The 21,783-nt window shown below is 46.0% G+C and overlaps 1 protein-coding gene across 2 annotated transcripts in view; it reads right to left on the bottom strand.

Annotated features, from left to right (window-relative positions):
- ATP6V0A4 (ATPase H+ transporting V0 subunit a4) overlaps window positions 1-21,783 on the bottom strand; it is a 68,038-nt gene that overhangs the window by 18,255 nt on the left and 28,000 nt on the right. For both annotated transcript variants that reach the window (XM_010356306.1, XM_010356307.1), the window contains exons 13-17: window positions 20,610-20,767; window positions 15,141-15,234; window positions 9,639-9,757; window positions 8,383-8,599; window positions 4,699-4,800 (exon numbers count right to left, since the gene is read on the bottom strand). In XM_010356306.1, the coding sequence (XP_010354608.1) occupies window positions 4,699-4,800; window positions 8,383-8,599; window positions 9,639-9,757; window positions 15,141-15,234; window positions 20,610-20,767 (690 nt within the window). The remainder of the gene's footprint in view (window positions 1-4,698; window positions 4,801-8,382; window positions 8,600-9,638; window positions 9,758-15,140; window positions 15,235-20,609; window positions 20,768-21,783) is intronic.

Here is a 21,783-nt window from a genome sequence, read left to right as displayed (position 1 = left end):
ATCCCATCTCTCAAAAAAAAAAAAAAAAAAATTAGCCTAGCTGAGGGTGCACCTGTCCCAACTACATAGGAGGCTAGGGCAGCAGGATCTCTTGAGCCTGGGATGTTGAACTGAAGTGAGCAGTATTTGCGCCACTGCACTCCAGCCTGGGTAACCAAGCAAGACTCCGCCTCAAAAAAATAAGAAAGTGTGTGTGTCTAGGGGTTCTCGTCTCCTAGCTTAAAAAATAAATCTTTGTAAAAACTGGGAAGGCCATGTTGAAATTCAGAATTCAAGCCATGCCATAGCAGCGTGGGAGCTGGCCCTGGACCAGGGAGCCCTCTTTTTTTCACCTCTGGCTTCATCCTATATCATGAGGGCCTTGTATGTGCACACAAACACCCTGACCCAAAATGTCTAAGTTCCACCTGCCTTCCCCACAGACAGCTGCCCCTTGGCCACCCAGGGACTCGTGGTGGCCATGCCAGTGGCCTGGTGTGCCCTCAGGAGACTGAGGAACAAGACCCCTGCAGGACCCAGAAGTGGGCTCAGATCCATCTGGACAGGAGTCCAGGGTACCAGGTGCCGAGAGCCAGCTTCTAGGTTGGCCTTTCCCCAAGACCTTGTGGTTCTTTATCCCATGAGGGATGTGGCTCAAGTTAACTTTATAATTGTCATCTCAAAATCCTATTTTCTCTCTCCTTCAACTTATAGAAGAAAACATCAAAGGAGAAATATATTATGGTTTCTCCATTTCCAACCCTAAACTCAACCATTTTCTGCTCATTATTCTTTTTTTTTGAGACGGAGTCTCGCTCTGTCGCCCAGGCTGGAGTGCAGTGGCCAGATCTCAGCTCACTGCAAGCTCCGCCTCCCGGTTTTACGCCATTCTCCTGGCTCAGCCTCCCGAGTAGCTGGGACTACAGGCGCCCGCCACCTCGCCCGGCTACTTTTTTGTATTTTTTTAGTAGAGATGGGGGTTCACCGTGTTAGCCAGGATGGTCTCGATCTCCTGACCTCGTGATCCACCCGTCTCGGCCTCCCAAAGTGCTGGGATTACAGGCTTGAGCCACTGTGCCGGGCCTGCTCATTATTCTTGAATTAGTTAAAATGAACATGAATAATGTTGTAGAAGTGTGATATTGGACTTGTGAATCCTAGTGACTATCTTCCTTCCAGATACTTAGTTGCAGTTCTCTTACTAAAATCTCACAATGCTTAAGCTGGGTGGCGTATGAAATAAAACATACAGCAATCATTGTTAAATTAGCTACTGGCAACTTTCTAAAAACACATGTGGCTGGGCACAGTGGCTCACACTTACAATCCCAGCACTTTGGGAGGCAAAGGCAGACCAGCCTAGGCAATGTAGCAAGATCTCACCTCTACCAAAAGAAATTTTAAAAATAGCTGGGCATGGTGGTGCGGGCTTGCAATCCCAGCTACTCAGGAGGCTGAGGTGGGAGGATTACTTGAGCCCAGGAGATGAGTCAGCTATGATCCCACCACTGCACTCCAATCTGGGCAATAGAGCAAGACCCTATCTAAAAATACATACATAAAATAAAAAAAAATTAAAACCCATGTGCCAAAAGATATATACAAGGATGTTTATAGTATCACCATTTGTAATTACTAACACGGCAGTGTTGGATGAGAGAAGACAGATCCCAAAGAAGACATTCTGGATGATTTCATTTAAATAAAGTTCAAGAACAGGCAAAATGAACTGACAGTCCTGGAGGTCACCACAATGTTTGCTCTTGGGGTAAGAGTGACAGGAAGGAGGCACAAAGAACTTTTTTTTGTTTTTTGTTTTTTGTTTTGAGATGGAGTCTCGCTCTTGTCACCTAGGCTGGAATGCAATGGCGGCGATCTCAGCTTACTGCCATCTCCACCTCTCAGGTTCAAGCGATTCTCTTGTTTCAGCCTCCTGAGTAGCTGGGATTATAAGGCACCCACCACCATGCCTGGCTAATTTTTGTATTTTTAGTAGAGACGGGGTTTTACCATGTTGGCCAGGCTGGTCTCAAACTCCTGACCTCAGGCAATCCACCTGCCTCGGCCTCCCAGAGTGCTGGGATTACAGGCATGAGCCACCGCGCCCAGTCAGGATTCTCAGGTTCTAAGGATGACCAGTTTCTCGATTTGAGTGCGGGTGACATGAACGTGTTCATATTGTGAAACTTCACGGATTGGTGCCTCGTTATTCATGCACGTCTCTGTATGTTATATGTTTCAGTAACATTTACCATAAAAAGCACACATGTCGAGATGAAGATTTTAAATAGAAACACACGGTTATTTCACTATGACCTGAGATGTGGGAGTATGGGGGGACCTGGGTTCACAGCAGCAAGTCGGAAGGGGAAACAGAACGTGGGGGGCCTGGTGACTGGCCACAAGCGCTCTCAGAAGGAGATGTGTACGCACTGGCTGCCCACTGGGCGTGTCATCAGGGCCATGCCACAGGCGGCCCTCTAGTGGAGAGGTTCCCAGGCCACATTCTGCAGTGACCCAGGTTGTAGGAGAGGCTAATAGACAGGACCCCTGTTCATATTACCTGAAGTCCGTCAGAACAAATTGTTTATCTCTATGTATTAGGTCTGTAAAATTTCATGAAAGAGAGGTGGAGAGGGGGCAAATAACGCCATTATAGGACCATCTCTTGAATGGAGGTGGTAATGTTTCTAACATGTAAAGGACCCTAAGTAGCCGCTGGAGGAAACAACCAACAGCCGTGCATCCCAAGGGCCAAGGGAATAGGCCTCCATGCCGTCTTCAGGAGCTCCCGTTAACAGTCACTTTCAGAGCTATCATCCATGAAGGCAGACGAGGAAAACTCTCTCTCCCTCCTTCCCTCTGTTTAAGTCAACTGGTGGCGCAAAGGAGAAATCTACCACTTTGAGATCAGCAACTGTTTAAAGAGCTTGTGCGGTGCGAAGAGCAAGACAAGCTATTATTTTACAGTCTTGGAACTCAGGAGAGCCTACAGTAACCTGGCTCTTGGCTTATGGACAGATTTAGTTCCTAGAAAAAAAAAATACAATCACTTGAGGCCATGAGTTTGACAGCAGCCTGGGCAGCATAGTGAGAGCCCATCTCAAAAAAAAAAAAAGCTGAGCCAGGCAGGGTGGCATGCCTGTTACTTGGGAGGCTGACACAGGAGGATGGCTTGAGCCCAGGAATCAGAGGCTGCAGTGAGCTATGATTGTGCCTGTGAATAGCCACTGTACTCTGGCCTCAGAGACAGCGCGAGACCTGATCTCTAGAAAAAAAACAAAACTTGCATCTCCTTCTCCAAACAGGTATTTGCCACCCTCTTTGAAATACCTGGTCACCTGTCTGGACAAGCACCCACCTCAACAACCCTTAACCACTTTGCTCTCCTACCAATTAACCAAACAATAACCAAGACTTCCTTGCTTTGTCTTCCTCTTTATGCATATCTCATATAGATTACATTTCAGCTAAGCTTTGGAACGAGTTCAGACTGGCAGGAAATAAGGAGACAGTGGGAGGAGAGGCAGGTGACAGAGAAGCAGAGCGTCACATAGGGACAAACTTCCTGAACCCAAGTCTCGTCATGTCTAGGTCCCTGACTCTGCTGCACGTCCAGGTCAATATCCAACAAAGATCTCAGAGAAAGAGAATTTAATCTGAACACATCTACAACCATTTAAAACATACATGGTCTCAGTACATTCTGCTTAATCTTTTGCACTAATAGAGGAAAGCAGAGAACGACCATCTCAAACCATCTGTGTGTCACAGCTAGACGCTGATGTCCTCTGGAAGGTTAATCTTCCTAAATCCTATTTGGTTTAGGCTGATATTAAACTCTGCTTCACCCCTGAGTACATCTGAGGCTCACGGGCAGTTTAGACAAAAAGAGAAAGTGGGCTGAACCTGGTATTTGGCAATAGGGGAAAAATCACAAACAAACAAAAACTGACCTAATTGAATTTGTTTATTCTTCTAATTCCCTGACACAATCTGTAACATAATACAGTAAAGTCTCACACAAAAGCTTTTAATATTTGTTTTAAAAGTAAAATTATAATAAAATATTATTTATAACTAATAAAACAACCACATTCAGACCCTTATAAATCATTAACTACCACTAGACTCAGCACACATACACCCTGAACAAAGTCTGCAAGACATAAGGTTTATTTTATTGTATTTTATTTTTGAGACGGTGTTTCGCCCTTTCGCCCAGGCTAGAGTGAAGTGGTGTGATCTTGGCTCACTACAATCTCCCCCGCCAACCCTGGGTTCAAAAGATTCTCCTGCCTCAGCTTCCCAAGCAGTTGGGATTACAGGCACCCACCACCACACCTGGCTAATTTTTGTATTTTTAGTAGAGACAGGGTTTCACCATGTTGGCCAAGCTGGTCTCAAACTCATGACCTCAGGTGATCCACCCACCTCAGCCTCCCAAAGTGCTAGGATTACAGGTGTGGGCCACCATGCCCAGGCAAGACATAAGCTTTAAACACGCTTGCCCTTAATCGAGCGTCTTGCTGGAAATAAGACGGCCCAGTGGAAAAGTCTAGCTCCATAGAACGAAACATACTCAGGGCGGGTCAGTTCCTCAGCACCATTCTTCTGGCCCTGGCAGCCCAGGACGATTCTCTCTAAACCCAAGATTTATCTTTCCAGAAACCCACATTCCTATGCAAAGTAAGGTGAACTGAAACAAACAGCCCTTACCTGGGATTTCCGATGACTGGCTCTAAGAATAAACGGCTTAATCAGAAGCATCCACGGCACAGAGATCAAAGCCATAACCACAAAGAAACTTTGGACTTCTTGCTGCAAGACCAAAATGGCGAGATCTCATCATTTTCACATGACAGAACAGCACACTTTACATGATGAAAATGACCACTATGGGCCATCTCACTAGCACTTTCTTTTGAGAGATCTAAAGCATTTCAATGAATCCATTGACCTTCACATCTGGAATATTCCCCTTGCAGATAGAGAAATATCTCTCCAGTGTATCCAAATGTTCGACACAGGGTAGACACTGGAAACTCTCTGTAGTCCTCATTCTCTGAGTAGCCCCTTGTACCAGATGTAACCAGTCTTTTTTTTTTTTTTTTTTTTTTTTTTTTTTTTTTTTTTGAGACAGAGTCTCGCTCTGTCGCCCAGGCTGGAGTGCAGTGGCCGGATCTCATCTCACTGCAAGCTCCGCCTCCCGGGTTTACGCCATTCTCCTGCCTCAGCCTCCGGAGTAGCTGGGACTACAGGCGCCCGCCACCTCGCCCGGCTAGATTTTTGTATTTTTTTAGTAGAGACGGGGTTTCACCGTGTTAGCCAGGATGGTCTCGATCTCCTGACCTCGTGATCCGCCCGTCTCGGCCTCCCAAAGTGCTGGGATTACAGGCTTGAGCCACCGCGCCCGGCCTCTGTAACCAGTCTTTTAAACAAGAAGTACACATGAAACATTACAAGGGCACCCCTTGTCTTCAACTCCGTCCCATGGGGGTCGTTTTTACCTGGGTCTGATGAAAACTACGGCAGGTCTCATGACGTCACCAGTCACTCGGTGGTACTCAAAAGTCCTTGGGTCACTTTAAGTCATAAATATTATTCAACCGGTAATTTTATATTTGGAGTCCTAGATAATTATCTGAGCTCTCTTGCTCCTATCTCTTAAAAAAGAAAAAAGACTTCCTCACCATCGCTACCTGACTTTCATCCCTTCAATGTGGGCGAGTTACTCAACAGGCTGTGGGTTACCCACTTTGAACTCACTCTCGGTCTCTCTCGCCTTCCCTTTGGAGTGAGGCAGCCGCGGTCTTCAGGCCTCTGCTGAAACCCTGGAGGAGTCCCTGTTATCTTCCCGCTCCAGATCACCTTTCACGTCCTCACACCCTTGCCTCCTTTCTTATGCACACCCCAGCGACCAGTTTAGAGGAGTGACTCATAGCTGCTATGGTCAAAAGAACCAGCCAGCCTCAGAAGGCTCAGTCAGGGCTACTGAGAAGGATTGAGAGCACGGGGCTCGAAGGAAACAGAAAAACATATCTTGAGCTTTCACCTTTCTCCAAGCATTCCGACCAAGGCCACAGTAAATGCCAGGAGACAATTTATTCTCTCAATTGTAACAAGATTCACCCTGATAATAGAGGGAACACGGCCGGGCGCGGTGGCTCAAGCCCGTAATCCCAGCACTTTGGGAGGCCGAGGCGGGTGGATCACGAGGTCAGGAGATCGAGACCCTCCTGGCTAACACGGTGAAACCCCGTCTCTACTAAAAATACAAAAAACTAGCCGGGCGTGGTGGCGGGCGCCTGTAGTCACAGCTACTCGGAGGCTGAGGCGGGAGAATGGCGGGAACCCAGGAGGCGGAGCTTGCAGTGAGCCGAGATCGCACCACTGCACTCCAGCCTGGGCGACACAGCGAGACTCCGTCTCAAAAAAAAAAAAAAAAAAAAAAAAATAGAGGGAACACTTTATATGTTCCATCTTCCACCCTCACTCCACTATTTTTTTGAGATGGAGTCTCGCTCTGTTGCCCAGGCTGGAATGCAGTGGCGTGACCTCGTGCCTCCTGGGTTCAAGTGATTCTCCTGTCTCAGCCTCCTAAGTAGCTAGGATTATAGGCACCCGCCACCACGCCCAGCTAATTTTTTGTATTTTTAGTAGAGACAGGGTTTCACCATGTTGGACGGGCTGGTCTCGAACTCCTGACCTCAGGTGATCTGCCTGCCCTGGCCTCCCAAAGTGCTGGGATTACAGGCGTGAGCCACTGCGCCGAGCCTTTTCTTTTTCTTATCAATGCTTGGGTAGGGAAAGAGGACACAACTAGTAATCGAACTCATGAGAAGGGGCGTGGCCGTAGAAACATGACATTGACTAGGCATCTGATGGGCGCAATCGCCGACAGACAACCTTTGCACTGAAGGCGGCTGGTCTTCTGGAACTAGTCACAGGGCTTCATCCAGAGGAATCAGGACCTATAGAAATGGGCCTTTTATAGTGAAAATCTACCCTCAGATAATATGATCAGGTTAATCACTGGGAGAAGCCAAGGAGAAAAAGCTACTGTTATGTGTGTTATCAAAGAATTACTCAGAGTTATTTTTATATCCAGCTCCAACAGGATTTGTATACCTTTTAAAAATAAAATATTGGCCAGTCGTGGTGGCTGATACCTGTAATCTCAGCACTTTGGGAGGCTGAGGTGGGTGGATTACCTGTGGTCAGGAGTTCAAGACCAGCTGGCCAACATGGTAAAACCCTGTCTCTAATGCAAAAATTAGCCGGGCCTGGTGGTGGGCGCCTATAATCCCAGCTACCTGGGAGGCTGAGGCAGAAGAATCACTTGAACCCAGGAGGCGGAGGTCACAGTGAGCCAAGACCGTGCCCCTGCACTCCAGCCTGGGTGACAGAGTGGGACTCCATCTCCAAAAATAAATACATTAATTAATTAATTAATTAATTAAATATTAAGTTGGTAATGAGGCGAAAAGAAATGGAAGAAATCAGAGTGGCAATAAAGTGCAATGGTTGGGATGAACAGTCTCTGGAAGAGGAGCAACAAATGCAAAACAGCAGCTCCCGCCAGCTTTGGAAGCTCACAGAAGAGCATGAGCTTGATTCATGGTTTTCCAGAAACCATCTACCCATGTGAATACAGGGCGTTCTCTTCTTGATTCTTTTTCAATTATTATTCTTGTTAATTTAGCCAGAGTGCACTCTTTGAATAAAAGATTATTAAATATTAAGGTGCCATAGAGAACATTCTACCATTGCAAGCCTATCAATTTGAAGGGTTATTTTTTTTCCCGCTTCATAGCCAATGTACAAGACAATCTTCAACCCCTCTCCAATTATCCCTCTCATGTATTACCCAACAAGAATGGCTGCAGCCACACCATAGCCCTCGGTGCTTGCACCTTCATTTAATAAGACCCTTTTGAAATGTAAAGGATGTAACAGCCTCCACTGGATGCCAAGATGGCTCAGTTTTATAAATAACTACTTTTGGCAACACTCAAGAGTAGGAGAGAGGCCAGGTGCTGTGGCTCACACCTGTAATCCCAGCATTTTGGGAAGCCAAGGCAAGTGGATCACTTAAGGTCAGGAGTTCAACAGCAGCTTGGCCAACATGGTGAAACCCTGTCTCTACTAAAAACACAAAAATTAGCCAGGCGTGGTGGTGTGCACCTATAGTCCCAGCTACTCAGAAGGCTGAGGCAGGAAAATCATTTTAACCCAGGAAGCAGAGGTTGCAGTGAGTCAAGATTGTGCCACTGCACTCCAGCCTGGGTGAAAGAGCAAGACTCTGTCTCAAAAAAAAAAAAAAAAAAAAAAAAAAAGAGTAGGAAAGAAATTTGACATAATCAAGTAAATAAAAGAAGAATTTTTAAAAAGCAGAAATACCTGATGTTTGTAGAGGGGTGCATTGGAAGAGTCACTGTAGTTAAACAGAAACATGTTGATGAAGTGGATGAGGATGCTGGGGGCATGCTGAGATACATGGACGTCAAAGCAGCACCACTTGAAAATGATCATGAAAACCAGGTATCCAAACAGACACAGGATAAAAATCATCTCAGGGATAAATTGCAGAATGATGTTGAGAGTTCTTCTGAAGTATCTGGGGGTGGAAAACACACAAATATACAAGATAGAACATCAAGGGAACATTAGGACTTAATTATTCTCTCAAAGCACAAAAGCACAAAATGTTCTATCTTTTTTTTTTCACACTACTGGCAAACAACAGCACCCCACATCCCCCAGCAAAAAGCAATCCTGTATGGATGCATAGAAAAGAAAATAAGAAGGAAATACTGGAAAGTGCTTTTGCACAAAAGAGTCAGAGAGAACCACAGTCTAGAAGTGACATCAAAGCAAAGGTCATGCCCACACAGAGAGGGTGGTGATCCGACCACAGCTTCGCACGCGGACCTAGCTCGCAGTTGCACATTCAAAGGCAAGAGGATACATAATGGGGACTTGGAAGCTTTTTCCTAAGAACGCTCTAAGATAGGGGTCGGCAAAGTGTGGCCCACAGGCCAGTCGAGCCTATCATCTGATTCTGTACAGCCTACAAGTTGAGAATGGTTTTTGTTTTGTTTTTGTTTTTGTTTTTTTGAGATGGAGTCTCGCTCTGTCACCCAGACTGGAGGGCAGTGATGTGATCTCGGCTCACTGCAACCTCTGTCTCCAGGTCCAAGGGATTCTCCTGCCTCAGCCTCCCAAGTAGCTGGGATTACAGGTGCCCACCACCACACCTGGCTAATTTTTGTATTTTTAGTAGAGACAAGGTTTCACCATGTTGTCTAGGCTGGTCTTGAACTCCTGACCTCAGGCGATCCCTCTGTCGGCCTTCCAAAGTGCTGGGATTACAGGTGTGAGACACTGTGCCTGGCCTCCAGTCTTTTTTTGAACCCTCAAATATTTCTGTGGCCAGAGGAGCACTTACCTCGGAGAGACTCTGCTTAGGAGAAATGGAGGTGCTGCCATTTCCAGCCAACCAGCTTGTCATGGCTCAAACCAAGATGCCCAGGGAAGTACCCCGCATAGGAAGAAAACTTGTACAGAGAGATGCAGGTCCCAAACCAGTGGCTCTGTCACCACTCATCATCAGTGTGATCAGACAGAGCAGGCAGAGGGTCCATCAGGAAACTTACATGTGATTGAAAAGGCTGAGGATGACACCAAAAACCATCTGGACAATTCCCAGGACCACCGACATCTTCATTTTATAGGAGTTCAAAAATGTGAGTTTGTTTGAAGCCAAGTTCCAAATCTGGATGGGAAATGGGGCAAAAACAAGTGAGAGAGTCTTAGAAGTTCTACTGGAGTCGAGGGCTGCAGCACAACTTTCCCTGAGCAAATCGTTCTGGGAACTGCACTTTCATATTTCAGTCAAGCTCAATGCATGCATTTTAGAGTCTGAAAAGGAAAAAAGGATGAAACCCTTTATAAATGCAACTTTAAGGACAAAAGTAACAGGATCATTAGTGCTATTATCAAACTGCTACAGGAAAAATAGAGGAGAAAAATCCTACATGAAAAGATAATCTGGGAGGCCGAGGCAGGTGGATCACTTGAAGTAAGGAGTTCAAGACCAGCCTGGTCAACATGGTGAAACCCTGTCTCTGCTAAAAATACAAAAATTAGCTGGGCATGGTGGCGGGTTCCTGTAATCCCAACTGCTCAGGAGGCTGAAGCAGGAGAATCGTTTGAACCCAGAAGGCGGAGGTTGCAGTGAGCCGAGATTGTGCCATTGTACTCCAGCCTGGGTGACAGAGCAAGACTCTGTCTCAAAAAAAAAAAAAAAAGAGGAAAGCTAATCTGTGCCATTATGGCAAGAGCTCAAACTTGCCTCAGTTTCCCTAATCATGGTCTGTAGATCATTGGCCCATGAATGTATCCAATCCTTTTTAATAATACCACCTCTTACTCTGAAAGTCTGTAGTGCTTCACATTACGAAGCATTTCCCCAGGCCCTTCTCAAAAAGCTGTTCCAGTAGCCAATCTTTGTAAGCACGATGGGTAAGACACAGTCCCTGCCTTCTACACGACCCCTGTTTTAAACAGCACTGCCAGGTGGGGATCATGTGTACCTGTCCTGCCCCAAACAATACTGATGATACTGACATGAGGAGAAAGCACACTGGGTGGTCGTGCAGGGGGCAGGTGGGTGGAGGGGTTAGTTAGGGTCTCACGCTGGCTAAGGACCAGAGTCACTAACATTCATCTTCCCCATTTAAATCTCAGCAGCCCCATGGTCTCCACTCCCACTCTGTGGAAAGGATTCCAAGTCCTTGCTCCTTCCCCTGTCCCCATCTGTACTTGAGGTACATCCCAAATTCTTCTCAGGTTTGCTCTGGGACATGTCAAAGGTGACAAGGGCACAATGGCTTTCTCACCTTTTCTCCTAAATGACTTCCTCCTCCAAACTTCTTTGCTTCTGTTAAGGGGCCAACATCCAACCAGACACAACCTCAAACACAGTCATCTCGCTCCCACCAACACACGCACGTGCTCACATGGTCAGGTGCTAATTTGCACTGATCCTTCCTTTGCAATGTCCTGAGCCAGGCCAGAGGTGCACCTACTGAGGAGGCGGCTGCTGGGAAGCGGGGAGAAGGGACTCCAATAACAGGTGCCCAGACCCCAGAGATGCCTCCTCTACCCTCACACGGGCCTTGGCATCTAAGTGGCACCAGGTGTGCCCCAGCCCTTGGCATTCCCCTTGCCCACCTGGCTGGACAGTTCCCACAGGCACACTCAATGCAGTGAGGGCAGGTGTGCTAGCACACTTTAAACCCAGCCAAATCTGACACATTAAAAATGTTGGCCAGGTGCAGTGGCTCACGCTTGTAATCCCACCACTTTGGGAGGCTAAGACAGCAAGATCCCTTGAGGTCAGGAGTTTAAGACCAGCCTGACAACAAAGTGAGACCCCGTCTCTACAAAAAATTTCTTTAAAAATTAGCTCAGCATGGCATGGTGGCTCATGCCTGCAATCCCAGCTGCTAAGGAGGCTGAAGCAGGAGAATCACTTGAACCCGGGAGGCAGAGGTTGCAGTGAGCTGAGATCGTACCATTGCACTCCAGCCTGGGCAACAAAAGGGAAACTCCGTCTCAAAACAAACAAACAAACAAAAATTAGCCCAGCATGGCATGGCATGCTTGTAGTCCCAGCTGCTTGGAAGGCTGAAGCAGGGAGATTGAGCCCAGGAGGTCGAGGCTGCAGTAAGCCATGATCATGCCACTACATTACAGCCTGGGCAAGAGAGCAAGACCTTGCCTCTAAATAAATAAATAAAAAGACAATTTTAAAATGTTAATAGTTAAGTACCAAGCACATACTAAGCAATTTAGATGTGTCTATTTCATTTAGTTCTACTGAAAACTCTGTGAGATATAGTTATTCTCATTTTACAGATAAGGTAATTTATCATAACCGCAGGAAGAGTAATTTACTTACATACCTAGGAAGAAATAACATAAGAGCAACTAATATTCAAGGAGTATTTACCATGTTTGTGCATCAGACTCTGTTCTAGGGATTTTACGTGTAAACATAATTTCATTTGCTGAGCAACCCTAGGAGTTAGGGCTGGTGTTTATTTTTATTTTTATATATAAAATAAAGAGTCTTGCTCTGTCGCTCAGGCTGGAGTGCAGTGGTGCAGTCTCGGCTCACTGCAACCTCCGCCTCCCAGGTTCAAGCGATTCTCCTGCCTTAGCCTCTCTAGTAGCTAGGATTACAGGCACCCACCACCCTGCCCAGCTAATTTTGTATTTTTAATAGAGATGGGATTTCACCACGTTGGCCAGGCTGGTGTCGAACTCCTGACCTCAAATGATCCGCATGCCTTGGCCTCCCAAAGTGCTGGGATTACAGGTGTGAGCCATCGCACCCAGCCTAGGGCTGTTATTATATGCATTTTATAGGCGAGGAAACAGATATAGAGATGTTAACATGCTCAAACTCACAGAGCAAGTAAACAGAAAAGCAAAGAGTTAAACACAGGCAGTCTGATTCCCGCGTTAAGAGCCCAGGCTTTTAACCATTTTGTTGTGTTCATTTGTTATAAAATTTTCAGAAACACCTTAAAGCCAGCTATGATGAAGGCCAAATATTTTGTGATTTGATTCACAAATAGACACCAAATGCAGTCAGTAAATGCACTGTAGAAATGTGTATTATGTAAAAAGTAAGCCTATATATATATATGATACAAGTACTAACACAGGGACAGACATTGATATGGTTTGGCTGTGTCCCCACCCAAATCTCATCTTGAATTGTAGCTCCCATATTTCCCACGTGCTGTGGGAGGAAACCGGTGGGAGATCATTGAATCATGGGGGTGGTTTCCCCCATACTGTTCTCACGGGAGTCAATAAGTCTCACGAGATCTGATGGTTTTACAACGGGAAACCCATTTCACTTGGCACTCATTCTCTCTCTTGCCTGCCACCATGTAAGATGTGCCTTTCACCTTCTGCCATGATTGCATGGCCTCCCCACACAATCTTTTTCTTTATAAATTACCCAGTCTCGGGGATGTCTTTATCACCAGCATGAAAATGGATGAATACAGACATGTTCTGTTAAAGTGGTTATCTCTGAGGAACAGGACTGCAGGAACTGGAGAGGTAGGAAAGGCAACTTCTACTTTTCTTTTCTTTTTTTTTTCTTTTGAGAAAAGTCTCTCTGTATCACCCAGGCTGGAGTGCAGTGGTGTGATCTCAGCTTACTGCAACCTCAGGTTCCCAGATTCATGTACTTCTCCTGCCTCAGCCTCCCAAGTAGCTGGGATCACAGGCATATGCCACCCATGCCCGGCTAATTTTGGTATTTTTACTTTTTTTTTTTTTTGAGATGGTCTCTCACTCTGGTTGCCTAGGCTGTTGTGCAGTGGCATGATCTCAGCTCACTGCAACCTCCGCCTCCCAGGATAAAACAATTCTCCTGCTTCAGCCTCCCAAGTAGCTGGGACTACTGGCATGTACCAACGTGCCCAGTTAATTTCTGTATTTTTAGAGGAGACAAGGTTTCACCATGTTGGCCAGGCTGGTCTCAAACTCCTGACCTCAAGTGATCCACCCACCTCAGCCTCCCAAAGTGCTGGGATTATAGGCATGAGCCACCCAAAGTGCTGGGATTATAGGCATGCACTTATAGGCATGAGCCACACCTGGCCAACCCCTGCTTTTCTTTATATAATATTTTGTGTGGTATAGATTTTTAAAATCATATATATATGTATTATTTTAGGATAGAAAGACCAGAAATTTTCAAAATTCTAAATGTTACTAGGAACAGATTTCATTATTTTCAAAATCCCACATTCTCTTTTACTCTGACATATTTTCTTTCTTTTCTAACTTGTGGGCAGATGACAAAATTGCATGCAGAGTAGAAACTCAGGATCATTCAGTTCTGCAATGTGAAATACTGTAGCTCCACTCTGTCTGAGGAGCAGAAATGGACAGGCAGGATTTGCTGATGAATTAACTGTGGGCTGTGGAGGGGAGAGATGAGACTATCGGAGCAATGAGATTCCAAACAAAGGAAGATCAACCAGACCCTAAGATCATCCCCATCTAGATTCCTTCTCCACCTGCTTACTAAACATGAAATTCCTTTGACCAAGGACAATGTCTTGCAGGCCACAAAAATTCAAATTAGTTTTTAGCGCTTTGCAACTTACAAACCAGCCTTCAAGGACTTTACCACTTTTGATAAAACTTAGAATGCAAGTGTCCCTGGGTGGCAAGTATAAACAAATCCTGGGCAAACTTTCTGTTTTTATAAGGGCAGGGAGGCGGGAGATAGCAGGATGACCCAGGAAAACTTAAGAAGAGGTGACCTGTAAGCCAGGAGAGACAGGAGAACCAATTTTAGGGCTAGTACTATTTACTTCTAACTGTCAGCAACAAAAACTGAGGTCTCAGGTTCTCTCCCATAAAGAAAGAGCTTAGAAGAAACATGGACAGCATTTGCCAGGTTCAGTTTTCATTTGGAGCATAAGGCCGCCACCTGGTGGCAGCATGCACTGGGCCAATAAAAATAAACAGCTTTACATGAATGGGCATGTGTTATATCTCCTCAAAACCACTTTATATCTACAGGCTGCGAGGAAGTATTGTTTTGCTTAGCTCAAATCAAGCTGACTAGGATAGATATAACAAATAAAATGAAGCAAATACCTTTTAAAAAAGTGTCAATTCTATGCAGTAAAACAAAGCAAACATAAAAACAAATCCACACTTTTTTAAAAACAAGGGAAATGTTTCCCACTGCGAGAAAATACAAAGCAGGAAACTTAAACTTGATTAGGATGCTAAACAGGTTATGTAATACGCATTCTCCCCAGGCAACCAAGTGCCTTTTAAAGAAGCAATTATTAAGCACCAGGGATGTGACTGATGGAGAAAGAGGCAGATGTTTGGGGAACTATATGGAAAATGGGGCTGGGTAGAAGGTGTAGATAGAACATTTACTTGAATCTGGCTCTACGTGTCACAAAAACATCAGCAGAAGTTATTTTATCTCAATACAAGTTTGTTGATTTGACAGGCTTTGTTGGCCTTTTCTTCTCTATCCAGAGGTCTCCTCCACAAGACAGTTCACACAATAAATATTTAACCCAAGAAGACGTTATTACCGGATCAATCCCAAATGGGTATGGATTTCCAAAATACACTCCTGGTATGGCTGGGTCCAGCTGCAGATATGGATTTTCCTCCATTACATGAGTACTTTAGAGGGAGAAAGGGAGAAAAACAAACAATGATCAACCAGGGCAGAAAAAATACTATAGTACCACCAGTCTTGAACTTGCCCACCAAAGCCCAACTATCGGTGCAACTCATCAATTCAGTTGATTCAACATCTACTCTGCATCAAGTATTGTCCTAAGCACTGAGGCTACAATCTGAGTTTTCAAAGAGATCTCAGCCTGATGTGCTAAAGTAAAGAAAATCAGGGCCGAGAGCAGTGGCTTACATTCATAATCCCAGCCCTTTGGGAGGCTGAGGTGGGAGGATCCCTTAAGCCCAGGAGTTTGAGACCAGCTGGTTGTGGTGGCACGTGCCTTTAGTTCCAGCTACTTGGGAGGCTGAGGAGGGAGGATCACTTGAGCCTGGGAGGTCAAGGCTGCAGTGAGCCATGATTGCACCACTGCACTCCAGCCTGGACAACAGAGTGAGACTCTGTTGAAAGGAAAAAAAAGGGGGAAGGGGGAGAGGGGAGAGAAGGGGAAAGGGAAAGGGAAAAGGAAGGAAAAGGAAGGGAAATCAGGAGTTGTACACACATCAGAACTGAAGTAGAAGGCAGGGATGCTGGGAGAACACAGGAAAGAAACCCCAGCCCAGGGACATGCTTGGGAAGTCTCCCCAGGGAACACCGGAGCTGCTTCTGAAGGATGGATTGGTTTTTTATATACACACCTCAACTGCTACGAAACTCACCTCTAAAAACATGTAGCCCATTGAATGTCTTTAAACCTGTATCCCCTTTTCACCCAGAAGCATGCATGTCAATGGGAAAAAATTTCTTTTTTCTTTCTTTCTTTCTTTTTTTTTTTTTTTTGAGACAGAGTTTCACTCTTGTTGCCCAGGCTGGAGTGCAATGGCATGATCTCGGCTCACTGCAACCTCCGCCTCCCCCCACAGCCCGACCCCAGGTTCAAGCAATCCTCCTGTTTCAGCCTCCCAAGTAGCTGGGATTACAGGCATGTGCCACCATGACCAACAATTTATTGTATTTTTAGTAAAGACGGGGGTTTCACCATGTTGGTTAGGCTGGTCTCGAATCCCTGACCTCAAGTGATCTGCATGCCTTGGCCTCCCAAAGTGCTGGAATTAGGCATGAGCCACCGCACCTGGCCCAGAAATTTCTTACTTTCTGTCTCTGCAAGCCTTAAGTGGGTGAGAAAGTTGAGCTAATTTTTTTTAAGAACCTGTATCTGTGGAAGGGTTCAAGGAATGAGCATTTGCAATGAGGAGGAACAGTCCTGGCACAGTGGCTCATGCTTATAACCCCAGCACTTTGGGAGGCTGAGGTGGGTGGATCACTTGAGGTCAGGAGTTTGAGAGCAGCCTAGCCAACATGGTAAACTCCCGTCTCTACTAAAAATACAAAAATTAGTCGGACACAATGGCACATGTTTGTAATCCCATCTACTCAGGAGGCTGTGGCAGGAGAATTACTTGAAATCAGAAGGCAGAGGTTGCAGTGAGCCAAGATCGCACCACTGCACTCCAGCCCGGGCAACACAGCAAGACTCCATCTACAAAAAATAAAATTAATAAAATTAAATTTAATTTAAAAATAATGAAATGATGAAGAACAGACAGCACACAGTCTTGACAGGCTGTCCAGAAATATACTCCCTTCCCTTCCGCAGTGAGGTGCTGGGGGCCTTAGGTAGCAGCTGAGGGAATCGGGAAGCCTGGCCTACTGTCCTGGCCCTCAATATACAACGGCAGCAGCTGATCGTGACTCACTCACCCAGACATGACCCCCATCCTAATGGCATGACTCAGTGCAAATGGCTGGATTTCCATAGCAGAGAAGTGTTTGTGTGTTCGCAAAGGGAAAAGTCACCCCTGACAGGAGGGAACTGGCCTGGCACCCACAGCTAAGCCATCGTGTATCCTGCTGAGCATAAACAACTTCAAAGGACAGCAACGGCTGGGCGCGGTGGCTCAAGCCTGTAATCCCAGCACTTTGGGAGGCCGAGACGGGCGGATCACGAGGTCAGGACATTGAGACCATCCTGGCTAATATGGTGAAACCCCGTCTACTAAAAAATACAAAAAAAACTAGCCGGGCAAGATGGCGGGCGCCTGTAGTCCCAGCTACTCTGGAGGCTGAGGCAGGAGAATGGTGTAAACCCAGGAGGCGGAGCTTGCAGTGAGCTGAGATCCGGCCACTGCACTCCAGCCTGGGCGACAGAGCGAGACTCCGTCTCAAAAAAAAAAAAAAAAAAAGGACAGCAACATCAGGCAAGGCCACCTGGCCGCTACGATAGAGTGAGAAAAAACAAGATCATTCCACAATCATACCCCGATACAGGCAAAAAGAAGGATATGGTCCAAACCACAAAAATGATCCAACATCCCCTGCATCCTAACAAAGGCTAAATCCCCTAAGCCCTTTCTAATACCCTCTTAATAGAGATAGTTTTCCCAGTGATGCACCATTTCCTTCGCTGAGTCAATACGCCCAACTCCAATGACTACAGGAATGTTTTCGGTGATCTCTCAACCATCAAGGAAGCAGGTCCATCAAGGAACCATGTCGCAGCTGGTGACCAGAACCAGCTTGCTGTGTACTTCAGCTGTCTTTTTCTTCTACCACAGTGATAATGACGTTCTGCCTTATACTCCTGATCCTTCACATACGGCTGAGCATTGCTCCAATTCAAGACCAAAGAGTCTTGAATTGGGGAAGAAGATATTTGCAGGTGCATAAGAGAACAGCATTCATACCCATATCTGCAGTGTGGTAACAAGACAGTTAACTTGGGCCTTTCACAATCATACTCCATGGGAAATGGAATTTCATGTTGGTAGTCTGGTGAAATTACACAGATTGAACAAGTTTCAAAACTCATCTCAGCCAGGCGCGGTGGCTCACGCCTGTAATCCCTGCACTTTGAGAGGGCGAGGCGGGCAGATCACCTGAGGTCAGGAATTCAAGACCACCCTGGCCAACATGGTGAAACCCCATCTCTACTAAAAATACAAAAATTAGCTGGGCGTGGTGGCGCACACCTGTAATCCCAGCTGCTTAGGAGGCTGAGACGGGAGAATCACTAGAACCCGGGAGGCAGAGGTTGCAGTGAGCCAAGATTGTGCCACTGCACTCCAGCTTGGGCCACAGAACGAGACTCCATCTCAAAATAAAAAATAAATAAAAATAAAACTCATCTCTATACTTATGAGTTTAAATCTAAAGAGCAGAACTAAGTGTATGAATGAATGTGTTTGTTTGTTTGTTTGTTTGTTTGTGATGGGGTCTTGCTCTATTGCCCAGGCTGGAGTGCAGCAGTGCCATCATGGTTCATTGCAGCCTCAACCTCCCAGGCTCAGATGATGTTCCTATCTCAGCCTCCCGAGTAGCTGGAACCACAGGCATGTGCCACTGTGCCCAGCTAATTTTTTTTATTTTTCATTTTATGTAGAGGCAGGGTCTCCCTATATTGCCTAGGCTGGTCTTGAACTCCTGGGTTCAAGCGATCCTCCCACTTTGGCCTCCCAAAGTTCTGAGACCACAGGTGTGAGCCACCGTGCTCAACCTAATTTGTTTTTAAATTTATGAAAGTTTTGTTCTTTTGGGCATCTCTTTAGAATACTAATTGCAAAGCCAAAAAAAAAAAAAAAAATCACAGACACAGCTGTCTGTTTGTCATTCTGGAAAACGTTTTATCCTTCATTTTTCTATATTTTTATTTTTCTACATTTATTTAAGGTGGGGAATCCCATCTCTATGTCAGGGAACGTAGGCCTAGCAGAGAAATAAGAAGTGACTGCATTAGAGTCTCCATGCCCCCACACTAAAGATTCCTACAGTCTCCTGGTGAGCCAGTAAAACCCATGAAGTCCCTTGCTTGGGAGAGGAAGAATGGGAAACGAGATTGTGAACACGTTTACCTCTCTCAGCCTTCACTTTGGTCCTCTTTTCTCATTTGTTCAAAGGGAAGTTCCAGGATGAGACACAGAAATCTTAAGATGATCCAAAGAAGCCGGGCAGAGACAGATGTTAGGAAATGTCACCATTGATATGCAGGTTTTACAAACTAGCCCTCATGCTGCTGTGGAAATCTCAGGTACGTGATGCACGTAGCCTAAGATCCTCCCTAAAATCATGAGGCTGTCACAATTTCTATTTGTTCACTTCACAGTCCCCTATCCTCCAGAGTCCCCTGTCCTCCTCCAGTTCATTAAATTGACCTACCTCTCAAACTCTAAAATCTTTCTCCTCATAAAAGTCTCCATTCCTGAAAAGCTGTGTTTCCATTCTGAAGACTGCTTGTCTGATTAACTGCATAAAATCACGGTGGAATGCACAGGGGAAGGGTGGACTATGGGGATTTAGAGAGTTTCCAGGTCTCTTTATTCTACAGTCCCCACATCTCCTTACCAGGTGACCCCTATCCCCAACTCTGTCAGCCAGAGGACAAATACAGGGAGACAGCATTGCAAAACCAACCCTTTCCTCATTTGCTTTTTTTTTTTTTTTTTGAGATGGAGTCTCGCTCTGTTGCCTAGGCTGGAGTGCAATGGTGCAATCTTGGCTCACTGCAACCTCCACCTCCTGGATTCAAGCAATTCTCGTGCCTTGGCCTCCCAAGTAGCTGGGATTATAGGCACATGCCACCATGCCCAGCTAATTTTGGTATTTTTAGTAGAGATAGGGTTTCACCATGTTGGCCAGGCTGGTCTTGAACTCCTGACCTCAAGTGATCCTCCCACCTCGGCCTCCCAAAGTGTTGGGATTACAGGCGTGAGTCACCATGCCCAGGCTCTCATTTGCTTTTGTTTGAGACAGCATCTTGCTGTGTTGCCCAGGCTGGAGTACAGTGGTGTGACTGTAGCTCATGCAGCCTTCACCTCCTTGGCCCAATTCATCCCCCTGCCTCAGCCTCCCTAGTAGTGAGGACTACAGGCATGCCAACTCATTTGGCTAATTACTTTTTCTTTTTCTTTTTCTTTTTTTTTGGAGATGGAGTCTCACTCTGTCACCCAGGCTGTAGTGCAGTGGTGCAATCTCAGCTCTCTGCAACCTCTGCCTCCCAGGCTCAAGCAATTCTCCTGCCTCAGCCTCCCGAGTAGCTGGGATTCCAGGCGCCCACCATCAAACTGGTTAATTTTTGTATTTTCAGTGGAGACCAGGTTCCACCATGTCGGCCAGGCTTGTCTCGAACTGCTGAGCTCAGGTGATCCGCCCGCCTCAGCCTCCCAGAGTGCTGGGATTACAGGCGTGAGCCACCGCGCCTGGCCTATTTGTTTTGAATTTTCAAGTGCACCTCTGAATAGAGCTAGGTGTAGACTCCCCCAACCAAGAAAACAGTCACTGAGGCCACCCGGACGGCCAGTGACTGCGCCATCTCTCTCCATCAACTCACTTCCATGTGCCGTTTCTGAACATGGGTTGGACACTCCAAGAAGAGCCAAAGATGTTCAAGGACTTGGAGAAGCAGTCATTGTAGATCAAACCCGTGTAGATGGAGAAGATGCCCATAAGTAGGATCAGATAGCGCCCGTGGAAGAAGGTGTTCCAAATCTGGCCTCAGAGACACAGAGAGGATGATTGTCAGTGGGCTCTGAAGCAGACCCCGGAGGAAGTGTTCTATAGGATGTCTCCAGCATCACCGGTGCAGGCACCCTTTAAGGGGGCCACATGACCATGGCAGACATCAATCATCCAGACAGGAAGAGCACACACATCACGGTTTTTAGAACATATAGGTGCACCAAAAAGTCCTAGGCTGGTATTTGTTATCGTTAAGCAAAAACCATATAGGCAAAAATTAGCCGGGCATGGTGGTGCATGCCTATCATCCCAGCTACTTGGGACACTGAGGCAGAAGAATCACTTGAACCCAGGAGGTGGAGGCTGCAGTAAGCCAAGATTGCACCACTGCACTCCAGCCTGGGTGACAGAGCAAGACTCTATCAAAAAAAAAAAAAGAGCCGGGTGTGGTGGCTCACACCTGTAATCCCAACACTTTGGGAGGCTGAGGTGGGCAGATCACCTGAGGGCAGGAGTTCGAGACCAGCCTGACCAACATGGTGAAACCCCATCTCTACTAAAAATTAGCCAGATGTGGTGGTGTGCACATTAGTCCCAGTTACTCGGGAGGCTGAGGCAGGAGAATCACTTGAACCCGGGAGGCAGAGGTTGCAGTGAGCTGAGATTGCCCCACTGCGCTCCAGTCTGGGTGACAGAGCAAGACTCTGTCTCAAAAAAAAAAAAAAAAAAAAAAAAAAAAAAAATATATATATATATATATATATATATATATATATGCATGCCTCAGATTATTCCATTGCGCCTGCATTAGAAAATAAACTGAAGTGCAAGCAAGGCCTCATATGCTTAGGAAGGGACTTAAAAGCAGGTGGCTGGTGTCTCAGGTGCTTCCAGGAAATAAGCACTGAACTGGCCTCTCATGGCCGCTACATTTATGACAAGTCAGATATATACTCATTTTGCATCTTGTCATTGTAAAGTTGAATCCCTGTCTGACTATGTCTGCTGAGAAGAATAAAGTGCTTTCTCATAATACTGAATAATGT

This window comes from Rhinopithecus roxellana, chromosome 6 (genome assembly GCF_007565055.1).
Source record: "Rhinopithecus roxellana isolate Shanxi Qingling chromosome 6, ASM756505v1, whole genome shotgun sequence".
Lineage (NCBI taxonomy): Eukaryota > Metazoa > Chordata > Mammalia > Primates > Cercopithecidae > Rhinopithecus > Rhinopithecus roxellana.
The sequence above is the reverse complement of the archived record's forward strand: the minus strand, read 5'-3'. Positions and strand labels throughout refer to the sequence as shown.